Raw genomic sequence first — 26730 nt, 5'->3', positions numbered from 1 at the left:
TCCTCTCAAATGGCTTTATTTCCCCAGTGTGGGGAGCTACAAGTAGGATCTGTGGTCCCTGCATCCCAAGGACCCTGCAGCCTTCTGCCCAGTGGGCTGTGGCAGGACCTTCAGAAGGTCAATGCTTGGGTTCCAGAGGCCGATCCTTCTAGATTGGGACTGGTTCTGTGGGGAACCAGGCCTGCCGTGGTCCCAACGGATGCCACTCCCTGAGGTGGTCCTGACAGCAGCCCAGGTGGGCCCATGAGCATGGGGCCCACCTCGAGGACAAGGCCAGGAGGTGCAAGGGTCCAAGACCAGCTAGGACTTGGGGAGTAAAAACGCCCTATGGGCCTACTCCTTGAAGTCTGCCAGCAGGGGTCAGTCTGGGGGAGAGAAAGAAGAGAGAACAGATGGTGGGGATGGAGAGGACAGAAAAAAAATGGAAAAGTGGCAAAAAAAAAAAAAAAAAAAAAAAAAAGGAGCAAGAAGGATGAAAAGCCCAAAGGAGACTGAGAGAATGACCCAGGGCCAAAGGAAGGGCGGCAACGTGAGAAAAACACTCAGGCATCGAGGAACACAGGCCCCAGAAAGCACGGTGGTGGTGACAGAGGCTAGAGATAGACACAGGTGGACCCTACAACACTGACCTTTGGGCCCAGGTGGGGTTGGAGGCGGTGGCCCCCCTGGGGGCAGCAATGCCGAGCGGCTCAGGGCTTCCGCCACCCAGCCCAGGACACGGCTGCAGTGCTGGACCTTGGGAGCAGGAGGGACGTAAAGGAACGAGACCAAAACCCCACACCCCGACCATACTCCCCCAGCCCCGTCCGGAAGTCCTCACCTCCCGTTCCAACCCTTTGAGACGCTGCTCATACTCGCGGATCTGTCTCAACTGCTTCAACGCCGTGTCCACCCTGCAACCCGGGACAACCTAGGGCATCAGGCCAGTACCACCAGCCCACCAGCCCCGCCCTCGGAAAGCCCCGTTCCCCCCCCCCCCCCCCCCGCCGCCCCCCGAGGCCCGCCTTGCTCCCCAAAGTTCCAGGACCGTGTCCCGCGCAGGCTCCACCTGGAGCACCGCTCTTCTCTAGCCCAGCCCCGGGTTCCACTCGACCCAAGTCACAAGATCCGCCCCCGAAGCAGGAAGCCCAGTCCCCGGCCCGCCCCGCCCTCACTTTTGCGAAGTGCGCTTCAGACGCTCTGAGTCGCTCTCGCGCTTGTCCCGGGCGCGTGCCAGCAGGAAATTCTCCTTCTGCACCGACTCCCATGTCAACAGCTTCCGCTCTGCTTCCTTCGAAAGGTAGACCCCTGGAGGGCGGAGTAAGGATGGAGTCCTCGACCTCGTCTCCCTACCCAAAGCATCCCGAGGGAGCCCTCCCAGGCCACGCCCCCTAATATTGCACACCCGCCCCACTAGTGAACCTGGGTATCCTTCCCCCGCCTGTCTATGCTCTTCTTTCTCTCCAGGTCCCGTCCCCTGTGTTTTTCACCAAATCCCGCTCTCACGAAAATGTTCGAAGATCGGGGAGGACGGCAAGCTGGCCCTGCGCCTGCGTAGTCGGCGGATGAGGAGGCGCACGTGCGAGACGACGATAAGGGGCGGGGCCAGTGCAGGCCTAGAGTGATATTCCCGGATGAGGCTGTAGCGCTGCGCCTTCCAATAGAGGTCGCTGTTTCTTTCCCTGTACTTTGCCGAAGGTGTAGCTACGGGGACGAGAGGTCAAGGGTTACCAGAGGTCAAAGCGAGCAAGAGACCAACCTTAGATGTTGAACAATATGTTTGAAGTCCAAGGCACCAGGCAGATATTGGAATCAATAAAGTCAGAGGTATTACAGGATGCACTTAGAAGCTGGGTGAGGAGGGCCAAGGGTCAGATGTCAGGAGTCAAGTTGGGATGGTGTCATGAATTAGCAGTCCAACTCTTGATTTCGGCTCACAGGGGCTCACAGTCGTGAGATCAAACCCTGTGTCAGGCTCCATGCTGAGCGTGGAGCCTGCCTGGGATTCTCTCAGCCTGCCTCTCTCTCCCTCTCCCTCTCTCTCCCTCTTCCTCTCTCTCTCATAAAAAAAAAAAAAAAGAAAAGAAAAAAAAAAAAGTCAGCTGAACACAAATAGCTATAATCAGAATGAAAATGAGGGCATTACTACCCGACCTTACAGAGATAAAAAGGATTATAAGAGAACACTGTCACAATTGTATGCCAACAAATTAGATAACCTAAATGAAATAAATGGGACAAATTCTAGAAACACACAAATCACCAAAACTGACTCAAGAAGAAACAGAAAACCTCAAAAAGACCTATAATAAGTAAAGAGATTGAATCACTCACCAAAAAATGTCCCCAACAACAACAAAGCCCAGGCCCAGATGTTTTCACGGGTGAATTTTACCAGTCAGAAAGAAAGAAAGAAAGAAAGAAAGAAAGAAAGAAAGCATTAACACCAATTCTTCTCAAATTCTCCAAAAAAATTAAGAGAGAACAGTTCCTGACTCATTCTATGAGGCCAATGAGGTTACCCAGGTAAAGAGATCACAAGAAAACAAAAATTACAGATAAATATTTTTTTATGAATATACATGCAAATACCCTCAACAAAATACTAGCAAACCGAATTCAACAGCATATTAAAAGGATTATACACCATGACCAAGTGATTTATTCCCAGTAATACAAAGGTGGTTCAACATACAAAAATCAATACAACACACCGCCTTCATAGAGCAAAAACAAAACAAAACAAAACAAAAAACCCATGATTAATCTCACATTATCATCTCAACTGACATAGAGACACAGAAAAAGGCGTAGGACAAAATCCAACACCCTTTTGTGATAAAAAAAAAAAAAATTTTTTTTTCCTTTTGACTTAGAACAGGACTGAAAGGAAAATTCCTCAACATAGTAAAGGATAATTATGAAAAACCTAAAGCCTACAAAATATTCAATGAAGAAAGACTGAAAACTTCCTGCTAAAATAAGGAATAAGACAAGGATGCCCAGTCTCAACCATGCTATTCATCATTGTACTGAAAGTACCAGCCAGAGCAATTAAACAAGAAAAAGAAATAAAACACATCCAAATTGGAAATGAAGTAAAACTATTTCTATCTAGTCACAGATGACATGATCCTATATATCAAAAATCTCAGAGGGGCACCTAGTTGGCTCAGTTGGTTCAGCGTCAGACTTTGGGTCAAGACAGGATCTCGCAGTTCGTGAGCTGGAGCCCCACATCAGGCTCTCTGCGGCCAGCACAAAGCCTGCTTCAGATCCTCTGTCCTCCTCTCTCTGCCCCTCCCCCACTTGCCCTCTCTCAAAAAAAACAAATAAATAAATAAAACATTTTCTAAAAAATCTCAGAGAATCACAATAACAAACAAATTCAGCAAAGTTGCAGGGTACAAGATCACCAACCAAAAATCAACTGTGTTTCCATACACCTGCAGTGAACAATCCAAAAAGGAAATTTAGAAAGCAATTCCATTTATAATAGAATCTAAAAGAATAAAACACCTAGGAATAAATTTAACCAAGGCAAAAGACTTCTACACTGAAAATTACAAAACAATACTAAAAGATATTTAAAAGAACATCTAAATACATGGAAAGACAACCTGTGTTCGTGAATACAAAAACTTACTATTGTTAACATCCCAATACTATCCAAAGCAATCTACAGATTCAACACAATTCATACAAAAATTCCAACAGCCTTTTCTGCAGAAAAGTAAAAGCTGATCCACAAATGAATAGGGAATTGCAAGAGACCCTGAGTAGCCAAAACAATCTTGAAAAAGAACAAAGTTGAAGGACTCACACTTCCTAATTTCAAAATTTCCTACACAATCAAAACAGTGTGGTTGTACTGGCATAAGATAGATATATCAACCAATGGAATAGAGATAAGGGTCCAGAAATAAACCTATACATCTATGAGCATTAGGAGTTGAATTGTGTCCCCTTCCCCCTCAAAAGAGATACGTTGAGGGGCGCCTGGGTGGCTCAGTCGGTCGGGCGTCCGACTTTGGCTCAGGTCGTGATCTCGCAGTTCGTGGGTTTGAGTCCCGCATGGGGCTCTGTGCTGATGGCTCAGAGCCTGGAGCCTGCTTCCGATTCTGTGTCATGACCTGAGCCGAAGTCGGAAGCTCAACCGACTGAGCCACCCAGGCGCCCCGGCCAAATGATTTTTAACAAGGGTGACAAGTCCACTCAATGGGGAAAAAACAGTCTCTTGAACACAGACCTGGAAGTACTGGATTTCTGCAAGCCAAAAAGCATGAAGTTGGACCCCTAGCTCATACCATGTACAAAAATCGAGTTGAAACAGACCAACAACCTGAATAGAAGAGCTAAAACTATAAAACATAGGAGTAAATCTTTAGGACCTTGGATTTACTGATGAGTCCTTAGATATGACACCAATAGTACAATTAATAAAATCTAAAGCTTTTGTGCATTAAACGGGATTGTCAAGAACAGGAAAAGACAACCAACAGAAAAGGAGAAATTATTTACATATCACATATCTGATAGGAGTTTACATCCAAAATATATAAAGAATTGCTACAACTCAACAACAGAAAGACAACCCAGTTTATAAACAGGCAAAAGACCTGAACAGACATTTCTCCAAAGAAGAAGTGCAATGGACAATAAGCACATGGAAAGATGCTACCCATCGTTGGTCATTAGGGCAACGCAAACCAAAACCAGAGTGAGGGGCGCCTGGGTGGCTCAGTCGGTTCAGCATCTGACTCTTGGTTTCAGCCCAGGTCATGATCACATGGTTCCAAGCTGACAGAGCAGAGCCTACTTGGGCTTCTCTCTCTCCCTCTCTCTCTCTTCCCCTCCCCTGCTTGTGCTCTCTCTCTCTCAAAATAAACTTAAAAACAAAATTATAGCCACCCGAGTTAGTTGGTATGATATGAACTGGTATTTCACTGTTGTTGGTTTTTTTTAAGGTTATTCATTTACTTTGAGAGAGAGTCGGGGGGAAGGGGCAAAGAGAGAGGGAGAGAGAGAATCCCAAGCAGGCTCCTCTCTATCAGCACAGAGCCCGATGCGAGGCTCCAACTCATGAACCGGGAGACCTGAACCCAAATCAAGAGACGCTTAACTGACTGAGCCACCCAGGTGCCCCCCAAGCCAGCATTAGATCCGAGTCAGAATTCAAGGACTAAAAACAGAATTGCTTAGGCTGGAATCACCAATCATGCTGGGGACAGGGTCAAGCTGGGATTGAGGGTCACGCTGCGGTCAAGGGTCACGCTGGGTGAGGTCAGATCAGAGAACAGTCAGGCCTCACCTGAACATGGCGATGAGCAAATTCAGCAGCAGGATGTTGGCCACGAGCAGGAAAATGATGAGGAGGAGAATCACCAGCCAGTTGGCATAAAGCGAGACGCAGGAGCCTGCCTGGGCCCCCAATGGGCGTGCCCAGAAGCCCTGCTCCGACGAGCAGTTGACATGCTCCATGAGGGCCACTGTAAAGGGAGACACTCAGAGGTGGGGCCAGGGAGACAGAGACCGAAGAAAAACAGAAATTCAGGGGGGCGTGGGGGAGCAGAGACCCTGAGAGAGGGAGACAGAATCCCATAGAGATGGAGCGGGGGGCACGGGGCCACTCAGAGACCTAGGGAGAGCGAGGCAGAGACTTAAAGAGAGGGATATAGAGACCCAGAGACAGGGGGACTGGTAGGGAGCCCCGAGGGAGGGTGTCAAGCCCTCTCATCCTCCATACCATCCATGTCCTCCTGGGGGATCTGCCCAAAGATCTGCAGGTAGGGCCGGTAGAAAACACGGCGCAGGATATTCGGGAGGTCACGATCCCGGGGCCTAAGGAGCCCCTCCGTGGCCACCCCGTAGGCAACCAGCCACACACCGAGGAAGAAGAGGAAGAAGAACACGTCCTTCATCTGTGCGGGGGAGGGGGGCGGGAAACGAGACGCGGTCTGGCCCCGCCCCCTGCGACCGAAGCTCCACCCCCACTCTGCTCCGTGCAGGGTTCCCAGCCTCCCTGCCCCGCCCCTTCCCTCCTCTGGACCCGCCCCCGGGCCCCGCCCCCCTCACCATCTTGTTCACGATGACTATCTTGGGCCCCAGTTGTTTGTTGACCGTGAAGATGTGCAGCAGCCGCAGCGTGAAGACCATGAAGTCGAGGCAGAGGACAGTGCGGCCCAGGTCATACAGGCCGGGGGTCAGCCTGGGTGCGAGGAGACGCGGCAGGGGTCACCAACACCAGGCTTCGGGAGGGGCCGCAGCCGGGACCCTCCGATTCCCCGGGGGTTCACCCAGGTTTCACAGGGCCGAGCTGAGCCGCGCGGGGCGCCCGCACACCCTTAAAAACGGCTTCGTAATCCACGGTCTTGGCAAGAATTTGGGAGGTCCCTGTAACAATCAAGTTGGGAAAACCGCCGGAATACCTGTCCAGCCTATAAGAGGCCCACTAGAGAGTTCCAGCAGACCAGTAAGCAGAAGACAAACGACCTAACGGGAGAGTGGTTAAAGAGAACACACAATTCACAGAGGAAGGTCAAAGGCCAGTAACCTTAGCAATCCTATGGGGGAAATAAAGAATCACATCCCTATTTCGCAGCATCACGTACTTGAACTCTGAATGGATTAAAAACGGAGTAAAAGGCAACACATTAAAATCTGACAAAACTGGGGCGCCTGGGTGGCTCAGTCGGTTGAGCGTCCGACTTCAGCTCAGGTCGTGATCTCACAGTCCGTGAGTTTGAGCTCCGCGTCGGGCTCTGTGCGACAGCTCGGAGCCCGGAGCCTGCTTCGGATTCTGTGTCTCCCTCTCTCTCTGCCCCTCCCCTGCTCATGCTCTGTCTCTCTCGGTCTCAAAAATAAATAAAACATTAAAAAAAATTTTTTAAAAATAAAATAAAATCTGACAAAACTATAGAAGAATTCCTTCCTGGGCTTCAGAGGATGAGCTGTCACATAACGAGCGAAGCCTTTCATGCAAGTGATATATATAAGATCACACTAAAGGAAAAGACAGATTAATTTGACAACCTGGACATGTGAAACTTCCTTGCAGCAAAAGGTAACATAAATACGACCGACAGTGAAGGGCAACGCTGTTTGCCAAAAACGCATCGCCTACATTCGCTCGTGAGGGAACCCGAGACTAACTCAAATAGAGCCAAATCGTACACAGTAACTGGTCTGGACTGTCCAAGGGTGTTAAGATCATAAGAGCCAAAGGACTGGCGAACTGGATTGGCTCCTGGAGCAGAAAAAGGACATCAGTGGGACAACGGAGGGATTTGAATAAGAATTTCCTGGTTTGGGTAATGCAAGATGTTAACACTTGGGGATCCCGGTGAAAGGTGTGGAGGAATTCTCTGTACTGTTGCTGCGGCATTTGTTGTAAGTCTCGGGGTATTTCAACATGCAAACTTAAAGAGTAAAAAAATGTTTAGGATAATATACAAGGGGCGCCGGGGTGGCTCAGTTGTTCAGCATCTGACTTTGGCTCACGTCATGATCTCATGGTTCGTGAGTTCAAGTCCCACATCGAGGGAGCTCGAGCTCCACTTTGGGCGAGCTGGAGCCCCAATTCGGGTAAAAATTCGAACGCTGCTTCCCTCTCTCTCTTCCTCTCCCTCTGCCCTTCCTGGGATTCTCTCCTCTCTGCCCCTCGCTCACTTGTGCCAATAAACAAACAAACAAACAAACAAACAAACAAACAGATAAATAAAATGCGAAACTATTCAGAGAAAGGAAGCAATTTACAGATAATGATGACCAAAAAAAAAAGGATAATATACAAAAGTGAGGTGCCTGGCTGGCTGAGTCGGTAAGGGCATCCAACTTCTGATCTCATGGTCGTAAGTTCCAGCCCCACGTTGGGTATGGAGCCTACTTTAAAAAATAAAATAAAATAAAATAATAATAATAATAATATACAAAAGTGAAAAGACAAGCTACGGACCGTGGGAAGATATTGAGAACAAATCCAAGAGTTAGTGGTGCCTGGCTGGCTCAGTCAGTAGAGCATAGGACTCTTGGTCTTGGGGTTGTGAGTTTGAGCCCCTTATCGGATGTGATCACTTAAAATCTTTAGGGGCACCTGGGTGGCTTAGTCAGTTAAGCATCCGACTTGGGCTCAGGTCACGATCTCATGGTTCGTAGGTTTGGGCCCCCCATTAGGCTCTGTGCTGACAGCCTGGAGCTTGGAGCCTTCTTCAGATTGTGTCTCCCCGCCCCTCTCTCTCTGCCCCTCCCCCACTCTCTCTCTCAAAAATAAATGATTAAAAAAAATTCTTTAGGGGCGCCTGGGTGGCTCAGTTGGTTGAGCGACCGACTTCGGCTCAGGTCATGATCTCACAGTTTGTGAGTTCAAGCCCCACGTCGGGCTCTGTGCTGACAGCTTGGAGCCTGGAGCCCGCTTCGGATTCTGTGTCTCCTTCTCTCTCTGCCCCTCCCCCACTCATACTCTGTCTCTCTCTCTCCTTCAAAAATAAACATTTAAAAAAAAAAACAAAAAACAGGGTCACTTGAGTGGCTTAGTTGGTTAAGCGTCTGACTCTTGGCTTTGGCTCAGGTGGCAATCTCATGGATCCTGAGTTCAAGTCGGCTGACAATGTAGAGCCTCCTTGGGATTCTCTCTCTCTCTCTCTCTCTCTCTCTGCCCCTCCTGCACTCTCTCTCTCAAAATAAACAAATAAAATAAACTTAAAAATAAAAACAATAACAAGGGTTCAGAGAGCACCTACCCATACACATACGTAAAAGATCAACAAATATAAACGAACATGTATTTTTTTTTAATGTTTATTTTTGAAAGAGAGAGAGAGACAGAGCACAAGTGGGGGAGAGGCAGAGAGAGAGAGAGAGACACAGAATCTGAAACAGGCTCCAGACCCTGAGCTGTCAGCACAGAGCCTGACGTGGGGTTCGAACCCACGAACCCCTGATCATGACCTGAGATCATGACCTGAGCCGAAGTTGGTCGCTTAACCAACTGAGCCATCCAGGCGCCCCTGGGACTTTATTTAAAAAAAAAGAAAAGAAAAAAGAAAGAAACCTCATCAGCTAATACCTGATTAGAACTTCCTATTATCTTGAGTAGAAAATGAAAGAGACTTTGTGGCAAGACTTTCGGCCAGATTTCTACCTCTTCCAGTTTAGAAATTCAGTCTCCCTGCCTTATGAAAAGAACTCATTCATTCAATACATTCTGGCCAGGAGAAGTCGGTCTTGTCTAATCTGTAGCCAACGGCGGCTGAAACCCCCTTCTTCTGGAACCTGATGACACATGTTCAAAGACCAAGGTATATCTGCAAACTCGGTCATGGAAAGGATGGCAAGACATACTGAAGAGGGGAAAAAAAAGTTGGCGAAAAATACCGAAAATATAATGTCATTTGTGTGTAAACGTATGTGTCTCTGTCCACGTAAAAGCACAAAAAAAGAACAGGCAGAATGTGGGGCGCCTGGGTGGCTCGGCCGGTTAAGCGTCCGACTCTTGATTTTGGCTCAGGTCATATCTCAGGGGTTGTGAGTTCGAGCGCCGCAGTGGGCTCTGCGCTGACAGCACAGAGCCTGCTTGGGATTCTGTCTCCCTCTCCCTCTCTCTCAAAAATAAATAAATCAACATTTTTAAAAAAAATTTTTTTTAAATTTATTTATTTTTGAGACAGAGAGAGACAGAGCATGAGCAGGGGAGGGTCAGAGAGAGAGGGAGACACAGAATCCGAAACAGGCTCCAGGCTCTGAGCTGTCAGCCCAGAGCTCGATGCGGGGCTCGAACTCACGGACCGCGAGATCGTGACCCGAGCCGAAGTCGGACGCCCAACCGACTGAGCCACCCAGGCACCCCAATAAATCAACATTAAAACAAAAGAAAGACCAGGCAGAACGTGCACCAAACTCCTGATGGCGACCGTGGATGGAAGAGTGAGGACTCTCGGAAAGACTGAAGAATAACGTTGGTTTCTGTTCTGTGCCTTTCTTTTGTTTAATCCTGTTCACTGAGGACATCTTTCGGTATTTCTTTGATAAGAGACTGTATTTCAAAGACATTTTAAGTTGCTGGGAGATGCTGTCGCGTTTATAATCTTGTGTGAGGAGAAAGACAGCACAAGCCATACTGAGAGCACCATTTGGGGTGACCTCAGGACAGGAGGGAGGCACACGGGAGGGACCCGGAGTCTGGCAAGGATAAAGGAAGCCTTCCAGAGTCGGAGGCAGCAAAACTGAGGCCTAAAGGAAGCGGAGGCATTGGCTTGGCCAAGGAGAAGAGGGAAAAGTGTTTCGAGAAAGGGGAACAGCGAGACTCAAAGACACGACAATTTGTCCCCAAGGATGTGTTGACATGCCCCTGCCCTTTCCCTGGGCACCACACAGTATGATCTGGAAACCATGGAAGAAATGAACTAACATTACACGGCCCAGTCTTGGCGACAGAAATATTTGAGGTGAATTCCTGACAATTTTTTTTTCTTTTAATGTTTATACATTTTTGGAGGGTGGGGGAGGGACAGAGAGAGAAAAGGGGACAGAAGATCCAAAGCGGGCACTGCACTGACAGCAGAGAGTCCGATGCAGGCCTTGAACTCATGAGGGTGATGGGATCAAACCCCCAGTCAGGCTCTGCACTGAGCGAGGAGCCTACTTAAGATTCTCTCTTTCTCTGCCCCCCCCCTACTCTTGCACTTGCCCTCTCTCTCTCTCTCAAATAATTTTTTTTAATTTAAAAAACTTAAATATAAATGTGAATCTATAAAATTTGACCCAGGAAAACTGGACATGAATGAATCAAAGCCACAAAGTAAAATTCACAAACCCAGAACCTAGGTTTGGGCAAAATTCGATACAGACAATAACACAAATGATGAGCCCAATATCTGTGGTACGACTTAACCCAAATAATAATTCATGAAGTTGAAGTAATTTCAGAAACTGAAAATAAAAATAACAATATGGAGTGCTTGGGTGGCTCAGTCCGTGAAGCCTCGACTTCAGCTCAGGCCATGATCTCAGGGTTCCCGAGTTCAAGCCTCACCTCTGGCTCTGGGCTGACAGCTTGGAGCCTGGAGCCCGTTTCAGATTCTGTGTCTCCCTCCCCTGCTTGTGCGTGTTCTCTCTCTCCCGCTCTCAAAAATAAATAAACATTAAAAAAAAAGGAGAAAGAAAGAAAGAAGAAAAAAAAAGAAAAGGAAAAGAAAAGAAGGAAAAAGAAAATTAATTAGTTTAACTGCCCTGCACATAAAACTGACCGAGAAAGTTTGAAGAAACTGGAAAACACTTCCCTGATAAGAACTCATCTGTCCTGGTCAAATTCTGATTCCAATTTTGTAATTGCACAGATTGAAAATATTTAGGATCAAGGTCAAAGCCCCTGTGGCTGTGAGGAAGGAACTGCGAGCTGCTTGGAGGGGCCGGAGCCCGGACGACGAAAAGAGGAAGAAATGGGGGGCGCAGGCTGGGAGAGGTGGGCGCGCCAGGACCGTCCAGGGCTCCCAGTGCCAAGTGCAGGGGTGCTGGGCAGCCACGGGTCAGTTCTGGGAGCAGAAAGACCCTTGTGGGCCCCACGGGAGATGGACTGGAGGGAAGAGGGGCGTCCAGGAGGCTGGGGCGAGGGGGGCGGGGAGGGAGAGGGGACCCGATAGAGGGAGGCGGGGGGGGGGGGGGGGGGGGGGGGGGCAGGAGGACAGAGGAGGGGGAGGAGGCCAGGGTGGTGTCCGCGCCCGGCCGGGTGTCTGGGGGGAGGACTCCGGTCCACCAGCTGGTGCTGCAGCTGGGGGGCCAGGTTCGAGGACTAGAGAAAAGCCCAAGAGCCCGCAGATCTAGAACAGCAACAAGCACAGTGCGGTTCTTGCCCGGATCCCCACGTCCCTCAAGCCGGATTCCCGCACGCGAGCAAACTGCTGGGGGCCCGCGCTGCCGCGGTGGGTGCCTTCCAGCAAGAAGCGGGGTTGCCTGCTTTTCAAGAAAAAGCGGAGCTGGCTCCAGCCCAGCGGGGAGGGCCCGCGGCCCGAGGTCACGGGGACACTCACCGGCAGCCCACGCCGAGGAGGAAGCAGGTGAGGGCCACCAGGTCGCACTGGTTCCAGGCGTCCGCGAGGTAGAGGTGCAGCCGGTGGCGCAGCGGGGCCCGGCGGGGCCCCGGGCCGGGCCCCCCCGGTGGCCAGGCTGCCCCAGCCGCCGCCCAGGCCCTGGCGGAACTCCTCGCAGAGCAGGGTGAAGGCCCAGAAGTAGAGCAGCAGCTCCGGGGCGGCAGGCGGCTCGGGCCGGAAGTCGACGAGCAGCACGTGGGCGAAGAGCAGCAGGAAGAGGAGGGTAACTGACCACGGTTGCCCATGAAGGCGGGTCACCGGCGCCCCCCAGAACTGGGGCCAGCGGCGCAGGCGTGGGGGGCACCTCCCGCAGCAGCCCCCGCGTCCGGGCCGCGTCAGCGCCCCCACGGGGGTCTGCTCAGGGGGCTCTGCCAGCCTGCGGGGGGGGGGGGGGGGGGGGGAGGGGGGAGGAGGGGCTCAGCCTGACCTCTGAGGCCCTTCTTCCCCATCATCAAGACCTCTCACCTTTCCCATCTGACTTCTAACCCTGCCGGACCTGAAACCAAGTCGGCTGCCTGCCATCGCCTTGACTTCTGACCCGTGTATCTAACCCCTGACCTCTGAAATCTCCTGCCATCAAGACTGCCGACTTTCTACCTCTGACTTTCTCCACCCTCTGGCCTCTGACCCGTGTCTGACTGCCGACTCCCTCTTCCTTCACCTTCATAGCCTCTGACTCTCTGACTTCGGACCATCCCCTCTGACCTCTGCCCCCCTCACTTTCATGATCTCGGCTCCCCAGGTTAGACAGCGCTGTCCCTGAACGTTAACTTCTGACCCACAAATTCTGATGTCAGGCTGTCCGGCCCAGTGTTCTCCGGATCTGACCTCGGACCACACAGCCGTGTTTGGCTTCTGGATTCTGACCTCCTCGGTCCACTCCTGCCTCTGACCCTTCTCCTCCAAGTTCTGATCCTCTGTCCCAATTTCAGCCTGACTCTTAATTCCGACCTCAGATCAAAAACGCCAAAATAGGAGCGTCAGGGTGGCTCCGTTGGTTAAGCTTCCAACTCTAGATTTCGGCTCAGGTCATGATCTCATGGTTTGTGAGTTCAAGCCCAGCATTGGGTTCTGTGCTGACAACTTGGAGCCTGCTTGGGATTCTCTCCCTCCCTCTCTCTAAAAATAAATGAATAAACTTTATTTTTCAAAAAGCCAACATGAATAATGCAAATTAATAGTAAACTCAAAAAGCTAACAGGAAAATTAAATTGGCTTGGAAAGGCGTCTTCTTTTTATAAACCAAGCAGAGGGGCACCTGGGTGGCTCAGTCGTTGAGTGTCTGACTTCAGCTCAGGTCATGATGTCATAGTTCATGGGTCTGAGCCCCACGTCAGGCTCTGTGCTGACAGCTCAGAGCCTGGAGCCTGCTTCACGTTCTGTCTCCCTCTCTCTCTGCCCCTTCCCCAGTCATGCTGTCTCTCTCTCTCTCTCTCTCAAAAATAAACATTAAAAAAAAAAAACAGGTGTATATATAAACCAAGAAGAAAGATAATAGCCCCAGAGTGGAAACAACACAAAGGTCCACCTGCTTATCCATGGATAAGTAAAATATGGGGTGGCCACACACCAGAATATTATTTAGCGATACAAAGGAATGGAGCACTGACTGACACGTGTTACAACATGGAGAAATCTTGAAAACGTGATGATAAGTTAATGAAGCCAATCACAAAAGACCACATAGTGTATGGCCCCATTTATACAAAACGTCAGGAATAGGGAAATTCGTAGACACAGAAAACCAACTATTGGCCCCCCAGGGCTGGGGGGAGGGAGGAACGAGGAGTGACCCTTAACGGGTACAGGGTTTCTTGTGGCAGCGACAGTGTTTTCAGGTTCATTGTGGTGACAACGGCACAATTCTGTGAACTACTAAAAACCACTGAATCGTAACCCCTTCAGTGGGTGGCCTGAATGTGAATTTTATCTCAGCAAAAGCTGGTCTCAAGAAAACAAGAAGAAAGAACTGGAAAAGCTAAAGCGAGTGAGATGCAGAGAGGACAGAAAGTTCCCTAGGGTCGAGGGAAAAGAGACCTGTTATCTGGCATTTCACCCTCCGCGGGGCCCTGGGACCCAAGACCGCGTGGTGGGTCAGAAGCCTCCCCGCCGTCCGCCATCTTGAATCAGGCACAGCCGGGGCCACAGTTTCCTGGGCGCATCCCGAGCCTCCCCTGAGGACGCATCGGGACTCTGTCTTTCCACAAAGCTCTCCACGGAGGTGGCTCTCCACAGTGGCTAAGAGCACGGCTTCAGGAACAAGAAGCTGGTTCAAATCCCAGCTCCCCCATCTACCGGTCACGTGAGCTGAGGCGAGTGACTTAGTCCCCTCAGTCATTTCATCCTCAAATAACAGACTCTACGGCGTAGGGCTGTTGAGGGAATGAAACTGATTTTCAAAAGGACTTAGCACCCTGGCTGCCCACTGCAAGTGTTTCCAGGACATCAGCCGTGGTCACCGTCACTGTCATCGTCATCATGGTGCAAAAGTCGGGAGCTCACTGGGTGAGCACATCGTTACTGACCCCTGACACTGGGGACTTTTCTCAGTGGTCCCCAATTTTTTTCTTAGCTTTCCCTTCCATCTTGACAAATAGTTCGTATTCGCTGTGCGTTATCGCGGAAAAATGTGTGTGTGTATACATATATACGTTTAACTTTGCTCCTCGAGGTAGGTAGTGGATTTTAGAGACTGCTGGTCATGTTTCTAACACTTACCAGAAATATTTTTTCTTCTGGGTTACTGGGGGCCAGGGTCCCTCCCTCTTCTCACCTAACTGGCTAAAGTAGAGACAGAGGCTGTGTCTCTGTCTCTCTCTGCCCTTCCCCCCCTCAGACTCTGTCTGTCTCTCTCTCTCTCAAAAATAAACACTAAAAAAAGGGGGGGGAGGGCGCGTGGGTGGCTCAGTCGGTCGGGCGCTCCGACTTCAGCTCAAGTCATGATCTCACGGCTCGTGAGTTCGAGCCCCGCGTCGGGCTCTGTGCTGACAGCCCGGAGCCTGCTTCGGATTCTGTGCCTCCCTCTCTGTCTCTGCCCCTCCCCTGCTCTCTCTCTCTCTCTCTCTCTCTCAAAAATAAATAAACATTAAAAAAAAATTTTTTTTTAAGTACAGACGGAGGGTACAAAGATGCATATAAGTGTGGGCCTCTTTTTCTCCGTGTCTCTGTTACCAGAGGTTGAGACCCTTATGCCTCCACACGTCGTTCAACAAAATAAGTGATAAATGGGTTAATAACCACAGTAGCAGTGAACGATCCCCGTTAATTGAGCGCTCACTGTGTGCCAGGCAGCGTGATCCACTTGACACGTTATCCCCGGGAGGCCCCCACTGTAACACGCCTCGCGGTTGGGCGCCAAACATTCTGCTTCCCTCTCAGTGGGAGAATCGGGGGCTGAGGAGTTACCATATGCCTCGTTTTTGCCAGTAAAATGTGGGCACCGGTGACACGTGTCTCTTCCACGTGGCGGCTTTAAGAGCCAGTACCTGGTTCCCCGTTTCCCTTTTCCCTCTGCCCTGAGACCAGCAACATCCCAGCTGGGAGCTGCTCACTCGCCCCCCAGGTGGAAGCCATATTGGAGGCACGACACAGACAACCCAGAAAAGGAGCGTGAGAAGGGAGCGTTGCTTGTGGCCAGTCGCTGAGAGTTTAGGGTGTTTTCTTTTCCGTCTTTTAAAGACCGGAACATTCTTTTTTTTTTTTTTTTTAAAGTTTACTTATTTATTTCGAGAGAGAGAGCATGCACGCGAGCGTGCGAGCGAGGGAGGGACAGAGAGAGAGAGAGAAATTCTAAGCAGGCGCCACGCTGTCGGCACAGAGCCCAACCCGGGGCTTGATCTCACAAACCGTGAGATCGTGACCTGAGCCGAAATCCGGAGTCAGCCGCTTAACCAACTGAGCCACCCGGGCGCCCCTGGGATGTTTTCTTACGCAGCACTGCCCAACCTGAGCTGACACGGGTACAACCTTCCATGCACCTTCATTTAACAGAAAAGAAACCTGGGGCTCGGGGTGAAGTCACTTCCAAGGTCAAAGTCAAGGTTTGAACCCAGGTCTGCTTGACCCACCGCCAAGTCCCTCAGCACCTCCACTCTGTGGCATCATCAGAAGTTTGGTAGACCGTTTGCTTAGGCCCGGGTACCACAGCACAGAGCTTCAGGGCAATGGCCCTGGAGTCAGAAAACAAACCAAAAAACCAAAAAACGACGAAGGATGCCCTGAATGAACCAAATCCAGCTGACTCCACTTGCTACGTGGAGATGGAAGTATGTGTAGCATGAGGCAAACTGGCTTCCAAACTTCGCGGCAGAACCAAAGCTTGACGCAAGCCGAGCGTGGCATTTGGGACACTTCCTCGGTATCGTCAACGGCTTCATGAAGCCATTACCCCCAGAAGCTCCGCCTCTGCCCTCTGGCTTTGCTCTCAGCGCCGGGGGCTCCTGAAGGTGCCCAGGGTGCCCCCCCCCCCCACGGTGCTGGGGCTCCACTCACCCCGCGGGGCCTTCCCCGTTGACGCCCCGATCCACGTCAAAGGCCAGGTCCTTCTGTGTGGACTCCTCCTCTGGCTTCCTGGCATGGAGGAAAACGCAGAGTGAGGAACGGGGACGGGGCAAGCGGAGGAGGAATTCTCCAGACACAGACCCAAACTTCTTCACCCAGAGACATTGGCAGGGAGACAGCGAGGAACTTTCCTAGACTCACCCCAAAGGGATCTTCCCCCCCCCCCCCCGCCCCGAGCCACAGCCGGAGGGCAGAGGAACCGTTCCCCAAAGACACTGCAGAGCCCCCACCCCCGCCCCCCCCCCCCGGAAGCTCACCTCCCAGACACGCCCCCAGTCTTGGGGAGGGAAAGAGAGCGAACGGGGAGGGGAAGCACCGGACAGACCAAGTGGGGAGGCAGCCAGATGTGAGCAGGAAGGGCAAACCGAGCACCCCCCCCCCCCCCCGCCAGTCGGACCCCAGGGACTGACCTGAAGGTGATGAGGTTGGTGTAGATGAGTGGGGGGCAAAAGAAGGCGAGAACCAGGGCCCAGATGGGAGTGGTGCTGTCCATCTCCCCCCACCACTTCTGTGTCAGCAGAGACTGTGGGGTGTGAGGAGGGTTAAGAGCCTGAATCTCCCCACAGCCCCTTTCCAAAGACCCCAGGGAAGAACTGGGCAACAGCTGCAGCACACAGAGCAAGGGCCCAATATGGCGGCCGCAACTTTTTTTTTTTTTTTGGGGGGGGGAGGGTCAAAGGTGAGGAGGACCTGTCCCAGGTTTTAGCGGGTAGAGTTCCAAAACCAACATTTATTAACACAATATGCTAGATACCAGGTGAAGCATTTTACACAGATGAGATCACTGAACTCTCACCACTCCCCTCCCCTCCCCCCACCCAGGAGAACAGGTACTAACTAGTATTTTCTCCCTTTGCACGGATGGGACACGGAGAGGTTAAGGAAGAGACCCAAGCTGGAACTCACGAGTGTCACCACCATTCAAAGCAAAGGACTCTGGGTAACTACTTGAAATGCCAGACAAATCCTTCCGGACAAGGGAGGACAGGACTTCCGGTTGGGGTGGGCAGACTTCCTGTACTGAGGGTGGGATTCTCTGAGCCCCTGTCAGGTGTTTTTTTTTTTTTTTTCTAAGTAAGCTTTATGCCCGATGCTGGGGCTCGAACTTACCACCCTGAGCCTGAGATCAAGAGTCACTGAGGCAGCCAGGTGCCCCACCCCTGTTCAGCTTCAGATTGATATTGGGAAAGGTTTTAAAACGTCAGGATGGTCAGGATGGGGGCGACCGTGAGCCAAGCAGGGCTTCCCAAAGGAGAGGATTTCCCGGGACCGGGGGGGGGGGGGGGGGGGGGGGGGGGGGGGGAAGGGTGGGATTCCTAAACCAGAGTTCATCTCTGTCCAAAACACTAGGCAACTGTCCAGAGAGGTCATTCTAATGGCTAAGACCTGGAACTGAGGACCTCTCCAAGGAAGCAGGAAGGCCTTCTTGCGGAGGGGGCAGGGCTTCCTTTGGGAGGAGTGAGACTTCCCGTGGGAGTGGGGAGGACTTCCTGTGGACGAGGCAGGGCTTCCTTTGGGAGGAGTGAGACTTCCCGTGGGAGTGGGGAGGACTTCCTGTGGACGAGGCAGGGCTTCCTTTGGGAGGAGTGAGACTTCCCGTGGGAGTGGGGAGGACTTCCTGTGTGCCAGAGGGGACTTCCTAAAGTCACCAGGAATTTCCCTATGGCGGGGGGAGCTTTTTAGGAGGGTGGGCTTTGCCGTGGGAAGGTTGGCTTTCCCGTGGCAGGGGGTGGGGCTTCTTCTGGGAGGAGCAGCCCTTCTGGGAGAGGGCGGAGAATTTCTGGAGGGTGGGTGGTCTCCCAGCGGGAGGCCGGTCAAGTGCATTCGCTGCCGGCAGTGGCAGGGGCTTATCCTCCGTACATCCCAAAGTCCAGGTGGGAGCTGTTGAGGATGCCGGCACCTCAGGGGCTCACCTGGACCCCGTCCTGGGCAAAGAAGGCACGGGCGTCGGCCTGCATGGCAAGCTGCAGGCAGGTGGCATCCCCCCAGAGCGGGCAGCGGCGGAGCAGTAGGCGAGCGGCCCGCTTCTCGCTGCTGCGGTAGCACTCCCCGAAAAGGTCTGGGGGCGGGAGACATAAATGAGGGAAGAGAAGGAGTGAGGGCGCGGTGTGCGGGGTAAGGAGGAGGGGACTGAAGGGGAAGGCGCCGGGCTGTGAGAGGAGGAGTGGGGGGGATGCACACACCCCTCAAGGCGGCTCCCTGTCCCCGCCCCCACGCACGCGTGCCTGACGCACCAACGCCCAGGCCCTCAAACTTGGCCGCCAGGTCCTTCCTCCGGGCCGCCTCCTCCGCCTCAGACTCCAGGCGTGCCAGGACGCGGAGCAGCAAACAGGCCCCGAGAGCCGAGGCCACGGCGTTGGAGCCCTGAAGAGACAGAGAGAGGGGTCATGGATACGGGTCACAGTTTATTTTCATTTGTTTTTCAATGTTTTATTTATTAGTTTGGAGAGAGAGACAGAGCACGAGCGCGGGAGGGGTAGAGAGAGGGAGACACAGAATCCGAAGCAGGCTCCGGGCTCGGAGCTGTCAGCACAGAGCCCGAGGCGGGGCCGGAGCTCACACACCGTGAGATCATGACCTGAGCTGAAGTCGGATTCTTCAGGGACTGAGCCACCCCAGAGAGGGTCAGAGTTTAGAGAGGCTCACGGAAGGTGGTGGAGGGGGAAGCCTGTGGTCAAGGGAGAGGACAGAGCCAGAAGTGAGGAATTAACCAGGGTCATCAGAGGCCAAGATTGAAACAATGTTTGTAGGTGAATCTGGGCATCAGGTGAAAATGTCAAAAGTCAGGAAGTTCAGGGGCACCTGGGTGGCTCAGTGGGTTAAACATCCGAATCTTGATTTAGGCTCAGGTCATGATCTCACACTTCGTGAGATCAAACCTCACATCAGGCTCTGTGCTGACAGCACGGAGCCCGCTTGGGATTCTCTCCCTGTTTCTCTCAGTTCGTGCACGCGAGCTCTCTCTCAAAATAAATAAATAAACTTAAAAAAAAAAAAAAAGTCGGATAGTTCAGGGACCGGGGCTGGGGTAGAGTTCGAATGACCTCAGAGGTTACAGACAGGTCAAGCAGCAGTTGGAAGAAATGTCCCCTAAACTGGCAGGGTACGGAATTTCAAAACTCTGTCTCTCCAAAAAAGCAACAAATAAGCTGGCAAAAACTGTCAGAACCAACTTTCTCAGAGTCCAAGACCGGACTATAAAACTTACAACAAATAGGAGAAAGTTCAATGAAGAAAGAAAACACCAAGTTTGGGTAAAAGAGCGCTGTGACATTTTAACTACCACTGTCAACACCCCGGCTCAAGGGCGGCCTGTTCCCGGTGCAAGCTGTCGGTACCAGAGGGAGATTCAGATCTTCTCCTTAAATAATTGTGGCTGAGTGCCCGTGTGGATTTAGCTGGTGGCTATCCGAAGGAATAGCTCAAGGGCCTGCGTTCGTCTCAAGGTTCTCGGGGCTTCCCCCAACCAGAAATGGCTTCCCGGGCGGTGTCAGAAAGCATTTAAGGACAAATAGATTAGCCTCAGCCGCCTGAGGCAAAAAATAACAGTCAAGGCGAACAAAAGATAAATATACTCAGCAGCTGGGGAGGGAAGCGGCTGGGGTGGGGAGGAGAGTTGAAGGAATAAGGGTTTGAGGAGTTCCTACGTGTATCAGGGAATCTAGAAGGCTACATGCATGACTAAGATGGTCCAGGCTCAGAAGAGATTCGAGAAAACCCTAACTTTTCACCTCTTGCCGACCTTTTGTCTCAGCAAAAGCAGGAAGTGAAGGCTAAGGCAAAATGGCAAACAGCCTGCCTGAGTGTCGAAAGACAGCTCCAGGGGTGTCTGCGTGGCTCAGCCAGGTGAGTGTCTGACTCTTGGTTTCGGCTCAGGTCACGATCTGGGGGTTTGTGAGTTCGAGCCCCACATCGGGCTCTGTGCTGATGGCGCAGAGCCTGCTTGGGAATCTCTCTCTCTCCCTCTTTCTCTGCCCCTCCCCTGCACTCTTTCTTTCTCTCTCAAAAATAAACATTAAAAATTTTAAAAAGAAAAAGAAAGACAGCTCCAACACAGAGCCAATCTGCAAACCAGGAGTGTCGGGCCCCTCTCCCCTCCCCCCATCCCAGGCCCTGGGCGGTTAAGGATTTCTCTGTCAAGTCACTAGCGGGCCACTAACCTAACAGAACAGGGACTTCAGGGGCCACACGTGACAAAGAATAAAGACTTTACAAAAGAGCTTAGAAAAGTCACTGAACAAACACCACCACCATCAACACAACAAACCACAACGCACCCTGAAGGGAGGGGGTGAGCTGACTTCCAGAGTGGCCACACTATATTATTCAAAATGCCCAGTTAAAACAAAACAAAACAAAACTATGAGGCAGGCAAAGAAACAAGAAAGTATGGCACAGTATCAGGGGAAAAAAAGAAACAGAAACCGTCCCTGCAGAAGCTAAGACACCAGACTTACTAGACAAAGGCTTTAAATTAATTGCCTTAAATGTGCTCAAAGAGCTAAAGGAAATCATGGACAAAAACTCAAGAAAGTCAAGAGAAGGATGTCTTCCTAGAGAATAGGAATAAAAAGACAGAAATTACCAGAAAAAACAAAAAACAAAAAACAAAAACAAAGGTAATAATTCTGGAGCTAGAAAGTGCAGTAAGTGAAATGAAAAATTCACTAGAAGGGCTCAACAGCAGCTTTGAGGAGACAGAAGAAAGAACGCATGAACTTGAAGACAGATCAATTGAGACGACCCGGTTTGGGGCGCAGAAAGAACCAAGAATGAAGACAAATAAACGGAACCTAAAAGACCTGTGGGACACTATCAACCACACCAATATATGTATAATAGGAGTCCCAAAGGGAGAGGACCATGAGAAATGGCTAGAAAGAATATCTCAAGATATAATGGAGTAAAACTCCCCGAATTTTGATGAAAGACATGAATCTGTACGTGCGAGAGCAAGGAACTCGAAGTAGGATAAATTCAAAGAGGTTCACGTTGAAAAACATTTTAATCAAATTGTCAAAAGCCAAAACCAGAGACTCGTAAGATCAGCAAAGGAGAAGTGACTGATCACACATGGGGAATCTCGGTAAGACTAACGTGTAGGATCAAATAGTTATAGTTCATATAATTACAAAACCATAAAACCCTCAGAAGATAACACAGGGATAAAACTTCATGGCCTTGGATTTAGCGATAGTTACTTAGATATGACACCAAAAGCGAAAACAAAGAAAAAAGACAGACAAGTTGGACTTAGTCCAAATTTAAAACTTTTGTGAATCAAAGACCACCATCAACAGAATGAAAAGGCAACCCACAGCAAGAGAGAAAATATCTGCAAGTCATATGCCTGATACGGGATTGATATCCAGAGCATATAAAGAACTCGTACAATTCAACAACGACAAGATAAACAAACCAATTTATAAAATGGACAAAGGACTTGAATAGACATTTCTCCAAGGATAAACGGATGGTCAATAAGCCCATGAAAAGATGCTCCGTGTCATTAATCATTAAGGAAACACAAATCGAAACCACATTAGGATGGCAGTTATAAAAAACAAACAAACAAACAAACAAACAAACAAACAAACAACCAGAAAATAACAGGGGTGGCGGAGATGTGGAGAGATTGGAACCCCTGCACACTGCTGGCGGGAATGGAAAATGGTGCGGCCACTGTGGAAAATAGAACGGCAGTGCCTCAAAAAATTTAACCCAGAATTACTATATGATCCAGCAATTGGAGTCCTCAGTATATACGCAAAACAACGGGAAGGAGGGACCCGAGCAGGTATTTCCACACCAGTGTTCATAGCACTATTATTCACAACAGCCAAAAGAGTCAAAACAACCCATGCGACCAGCAAGAGATGAATGGATAAACAAAACGTGGCGTACCCATACAAGGGCATATCATTCAGATGCAAAATAGAAGGAAGCACGCCTATACCTACAACCCGGATGACCCACAAAAACACTATACTAAGCGTAAGAAGTCAAGTGCAAAAAAGCCACATCTGAGATGATTCCATTTCTTTAAAAAAAAATTTTTTTAATGTTTATTTATTTTTGAGGCAGAGAGAGACAGAGCATGAACAGGGGAGGGTCAGAGAGAGAGGGAGACACAGAATCTGAAGCAGGCTCCAGGCTCCGAGCTGTCAGCACGGAGCCCGACGTGGGGCTCGAACTCATGGACCGCGAGATAATAACCTGAGCCAAAGTTGGACGCTTAACCGACTGAGCCACCCAGGCGCCCCGAGATGATTCCATTTCTATAAAGTATCCAGAATGGGCAGGTCCATAGAGACCGGGAGCAGATTAGTCATTGCCAGGGGCTGGGGGAGGAGGGAATGGGGAGCGAGTGTTAAATGGGTTTGGGGTTTCCTTCTGGGATGATGAAACCGTCCTGGAAGTAGAGGTTCCACCAACACTGTGAGCCTACTAAAGGCTACTGAATTATGCAGTTTTAAGTGGTTCCAATGGTGAATTTTATATTAGATGAATTTGATATCAATGAAAAAAGAAATCTAAGGGCCCCTGGGTGGCTCAGTCGGTTGAGCGTCCGACTTCAGCTCAAGTCATGATCTCATGGTTTGTGAGTCTGAGCCCCGCGTCAGGCTCTGTGCTGACAGCTCAGAGCCCGAGCCTGCTTCAGATTCTGTGTCTCCCTCTCTCTCCCTCTCTCTGCCCCTCCCCTGCTTGTGCTGTCTCTTTCTCTCTCAAACACAAACATTAAAAAACATACTTTTTTTCATTCTATATTTAAGCCATGGCCTGATGGGCTGAAAACAACCCAAGGCTGAAGAAGTCCTGTTAAGATATTTCTGTGCTATAAAAATAGGCTCAATCTTAGATCCTACTCAAACCCTCCGACTCTTCTTTTTTTCTTTCTTTCTTTTGAAAAATTTCTCAAGCTTCTCAAATGGGTCCCAACACCTCCATCCCACCTGTTTTAGTCCAGGCCCTCATCTTGGCTGCCTGGAGGCCTCCAGATTGACCTTCTTAGCTGGTGTCCTTGCCTCGGGTTTTGTCCCCACGATGCATCTCGATTTTCCAGGTGTAACTATGTTTAAATGACTCCCCCTCGGCTACCAGATAACCTTCTAACTTCCCCTTGGAGGTAACCATTCCGAGAGAATGAGGCGGAGTCCCGTGTATGGACAAGGGAAAACGTCCAGTATATATTGCTGATGGAAACGACAAGTCAGGATATCGGGGGTGGGGCGGGTGGAGAAGCAGGGGATGGCGTCATCTATCAGGAATGGCGAACGGGGGTGGGGTGGGGGTGACGTCAGGAGCCAGGCACTGGGGTCCAGTAGAAATAAAGGACAGGGCGGGACACAGAGAAAAGTAGAATCAGAGATCACGTCAGCACTCACCATCTCCCAGAAGTACAGGGCCATCTGAGCCCTGTTCAGGAGCAGTGCCCAGAGGAGCAGGTCAGTCCAGGGGGCCTGCCCGAGGACGGCGTCCAGCGTGAGTTCCGACGGGGCCTTGTCCTTCAGCAGGCACTTCTGCAGGCGAGGGAGGCGTGGTGAGGGCTGGCCCTCCCTGGCCCCGCCCCCAGCCATCAGCTCCACCCCCGTCCAGGCGCACACCCCTCCCCGGCCCCGCCCCCGGGTCCTTCGGCACCTCCTCCCCGCGCAGCCTGGCCCCCCTCGGTCCTTACGCTCTCCTGGCAGCCTTGGCCCCGGTGGGGATCCACGACGCCCCCGGCGCTGTACCTCGGCGCGCACGTCTCCCCCAGCAGCAGCCGCAGCACCTGCCCCACGTCAGGGGGTCGAGGCTCCCCAGAGGGTGTAAGGGCTGGGGTTTTGGTGCCTGCGCCGTGGGACGCCTGCTCCAGAAGGCTGCGGATGAGCGAGTTGGCGGGCGCGGCGCTGTAAAGCTGGGTCAGGCGCGTCGGGGTCAGGAAGTGGCCCACGCTAAGGCCGTGGGAGATGAGCAAGCGCACGAACTCGGGCCGGTCGTTCAGGAGGGCGTCCATGAGGGAGGCTTCCAGGTGGAAGGACTGGCAGGGCGAGGATTGATGGGGTAAGAGAAGAGCACAGAAGACAGAAGGCCCGCGGAGGGCAGACGTTAAGGACAAGAGATGGGGTACAGAGCCAAGAGTGCACCACGGATGGGTAGGTGGGTGGGTGGGTGGGTGGGTGGGTGGATGGATGGATGGATGGGGTAGTGGAAACAAGACGGGAACAGATGGACAATTAAGAGAAGGCTGGACAGGCCATAATGCAAGGGCGAGTCAGATGTGGAAGAAGTCAGGGAGGGAGGAGAGTGCATCCTCCTTGTCAGGATCCACAGCCGCGGCCACCACCACCCCCGCTCCGCCCCCTCACCCGCCATTCAATGTCCCCCCGGAAGAGTTCACTCTGGGCAATGTCCACGCGGTTCCAAGCCACAGCCAAACGCAATTCGTCCAGGTAAGCTGAAGCTTCAGAGCTCCCACAGGCTGAAAGAGGGGGGGGGGGGGGGGCAAGAAATGGGGGGGGGGACTTCAGATGAGTGTCTGTTTTGCTTCTGTGGGGGATACCTGACATTTAAACCCATAAAAAGGGGATGTTGTCGGGTACAGCCTGGGGTCTTTAAGAAGTCAGGCTATTGCAAGCATGAGGTCATGCGCAGACCAGTGGTCTAGAGTCCTCAAGAAGAAGGAAAGGAAATCATTTATCCATTTAACATTTATCGAGGTAGGTTATGGACCAGGCAGTGGGCGGGATAGAGAGAGAAACCCCATACAGCCTCTGCCTTGAAGGAGATCATTCCAGAGAAATGTGTCCAGGAACCACAAAACTACCCTCAAAGGGAATGGTGAGGGGGGGGTAGGCTATGCTCGCGGAGGTGTGGGGCGATCCAAGGGGGCCTCCTAGAGGATGGGCACTGAGGTAGGGCTTTTGAAAGACAGGCAGGATTCGGAGGTGTGCGTCTAAGATGAGGAAAGAAACTTCAAGGCAGCAGGGAGCAGCCCAAGCAAAGGTCTGGGTGCAGGAAAACACAGGATGTGATGGCAAAAGTGAGTCACTCTGATTTCCTGAAACTTAAGGGTATTTGTGAGAAGACAGAGAAGAAAAATGAGTAGCAGAAAAGGAGATTGGAAAAAATATCCAAACATGAAAAGGGCTCTGGGAGACCCTGGAGATCACTGGGGTGGGGGTGGGGGACGAGGAAGAGCAAAACTTGGGTCCAACAATTCATGGGTCCAAACCGGTGCAGTCAACGAGAGCCTGGAAGGTGAGGCAGCCAGTGGTGCCAAGAAGTCAGGCAAGTCTAGACACGGCTGGGCCTCAGAGCCCCTGTGCCATGGAGTTCGTTTTTCCTTCTCCCTCTGCTCGCTCCACGTCGATTTCCAAAACAAAGGAGGGACTTTCATCACATTTTGGTGGTTCCCAAAGTGGGTATGGCGGAAGGAGGGGGTGTAATCTAGTGGGGGGACCGATGAGCAATGGGCCGAAGCAGGCGGACCTGGGATTCGATCCCAGCTCCGCCGGCACCAACTGAGTGTCTTCTCAGGAAAGCCACTGGACCTTGGGAGCCTCAGTTTCCTCATCTATAAAATGGGGATGATAATGGTTCCCCGCTTTGGGGACGCCTGGGTGGCTCTGTCGGTTAAGCCCCTGACTTCGGCTCAGGTCATGATCTCACAGTTTGTGAGCTCCAGCCCTGCCTCTGGCTCACCGCTGACCGCTCAGAGCCTGCTTGGGATCCTCTCTCTCCTCCCCTCTCTGCTCCTTCCCTGCTGGCTCGCGCGCTCTCTCAAAATAAATACAGTTAAAATTTTTGAATTAAAAATAAATAAACCTCGGGGCGCCTGGGTGGCTCAGTCGGTTAAGCGTCCGACTTCAGCTCAGGTCATGATCTTGCGGTTCGTGAGTTCAAGCCCCGCGTCGGGCTCTGTGCTGACAGCTCAGAGTCTGGAGCCTGTTTCAGATTCTGTGTCTCCCTCTCTCTCTCTGACCCTCCCCCGTTCATGGTCTGTCTCTGTGTCTCAAAAATAAATAAACGTTAAAAAAATTTTTTTAATAAAAAATAAAAAATAAATAAACCTCCCCTAGTTTCCTCACAGCTTCCAGAGAAGGAAAAAAAAAAAAAAAAGATTTGTAAT

At 51.2% G+C, this 26730-nt stretch overlaps 1 protein-coding gene across 1 annotated transcript in view; it reads right to left on the bottom strand.

Annotated features, from left to right (window-relative positions):
* Window positions 1-26730, bottom strand: part of TRPM4 (transient receptor potential cation channel subfamily M member 4) — a 40322-nt gene continuing 13592 nt past the window's right edge. Inside the window, 18 exon segments of the mRNA XM_053905602.1 lie at window positions 1-365; window positions 630-735; window positions 821-893; window positions 1155-1287; window positions 1486-1657; window positions 1659-1683; window positions 5291-5468; window positions 5726-5900; window positions 6055-6187; window positions 12003-12124; window positions 12126-12438; window positions 16554-16631; window positions 17033-17145; window positions 18536-18681; window positions 18857-18986; window positions 24008-24142; window positions 24298-24639; window positions 24968-25080. Coding sequence (XP_053761577.1) covers window positions 361-365; window positions 630-735; window positions 821-893; window positions 1155-1287; window positions 1486-1657; window positions 1659-1683; window positions 5291-5468; window positions 5726-5900; window positions 6055-6187; window positions 12003-12124; window positions 12126-12438; window positions 16554-16631; window positions 17033-17145; window positions 18536-18681; window positions 18857-18986; window positions 24008-24142; window positions 24298-24639; window positions 24968-25080 — 2492 coding nt within the window. The 3' untranslated portion in view covers window positions 1-360.

Source organism: Panthera pardus, unplaced genomic scaffold (genome assembly GCF_024362965.1).
Source record: "Panthera pardus isolate Hobbes unplaced genomic scaffold, ASM2436296v1 HiC_scaffold_18, whole genome shotgun sequence".
In the NCBI taxonomy this organism is placed as follows: Eukaryota; Metazoa; Chordata; class Mammalia; order Carnivora; family Felidae; genus Panthera; species Panthera pardus.
The sequence above is the reverse complement of the archived record's forward strand: the minus strand, read 5'-3'. Positions and strand labels throughout refer to the sequence as shown.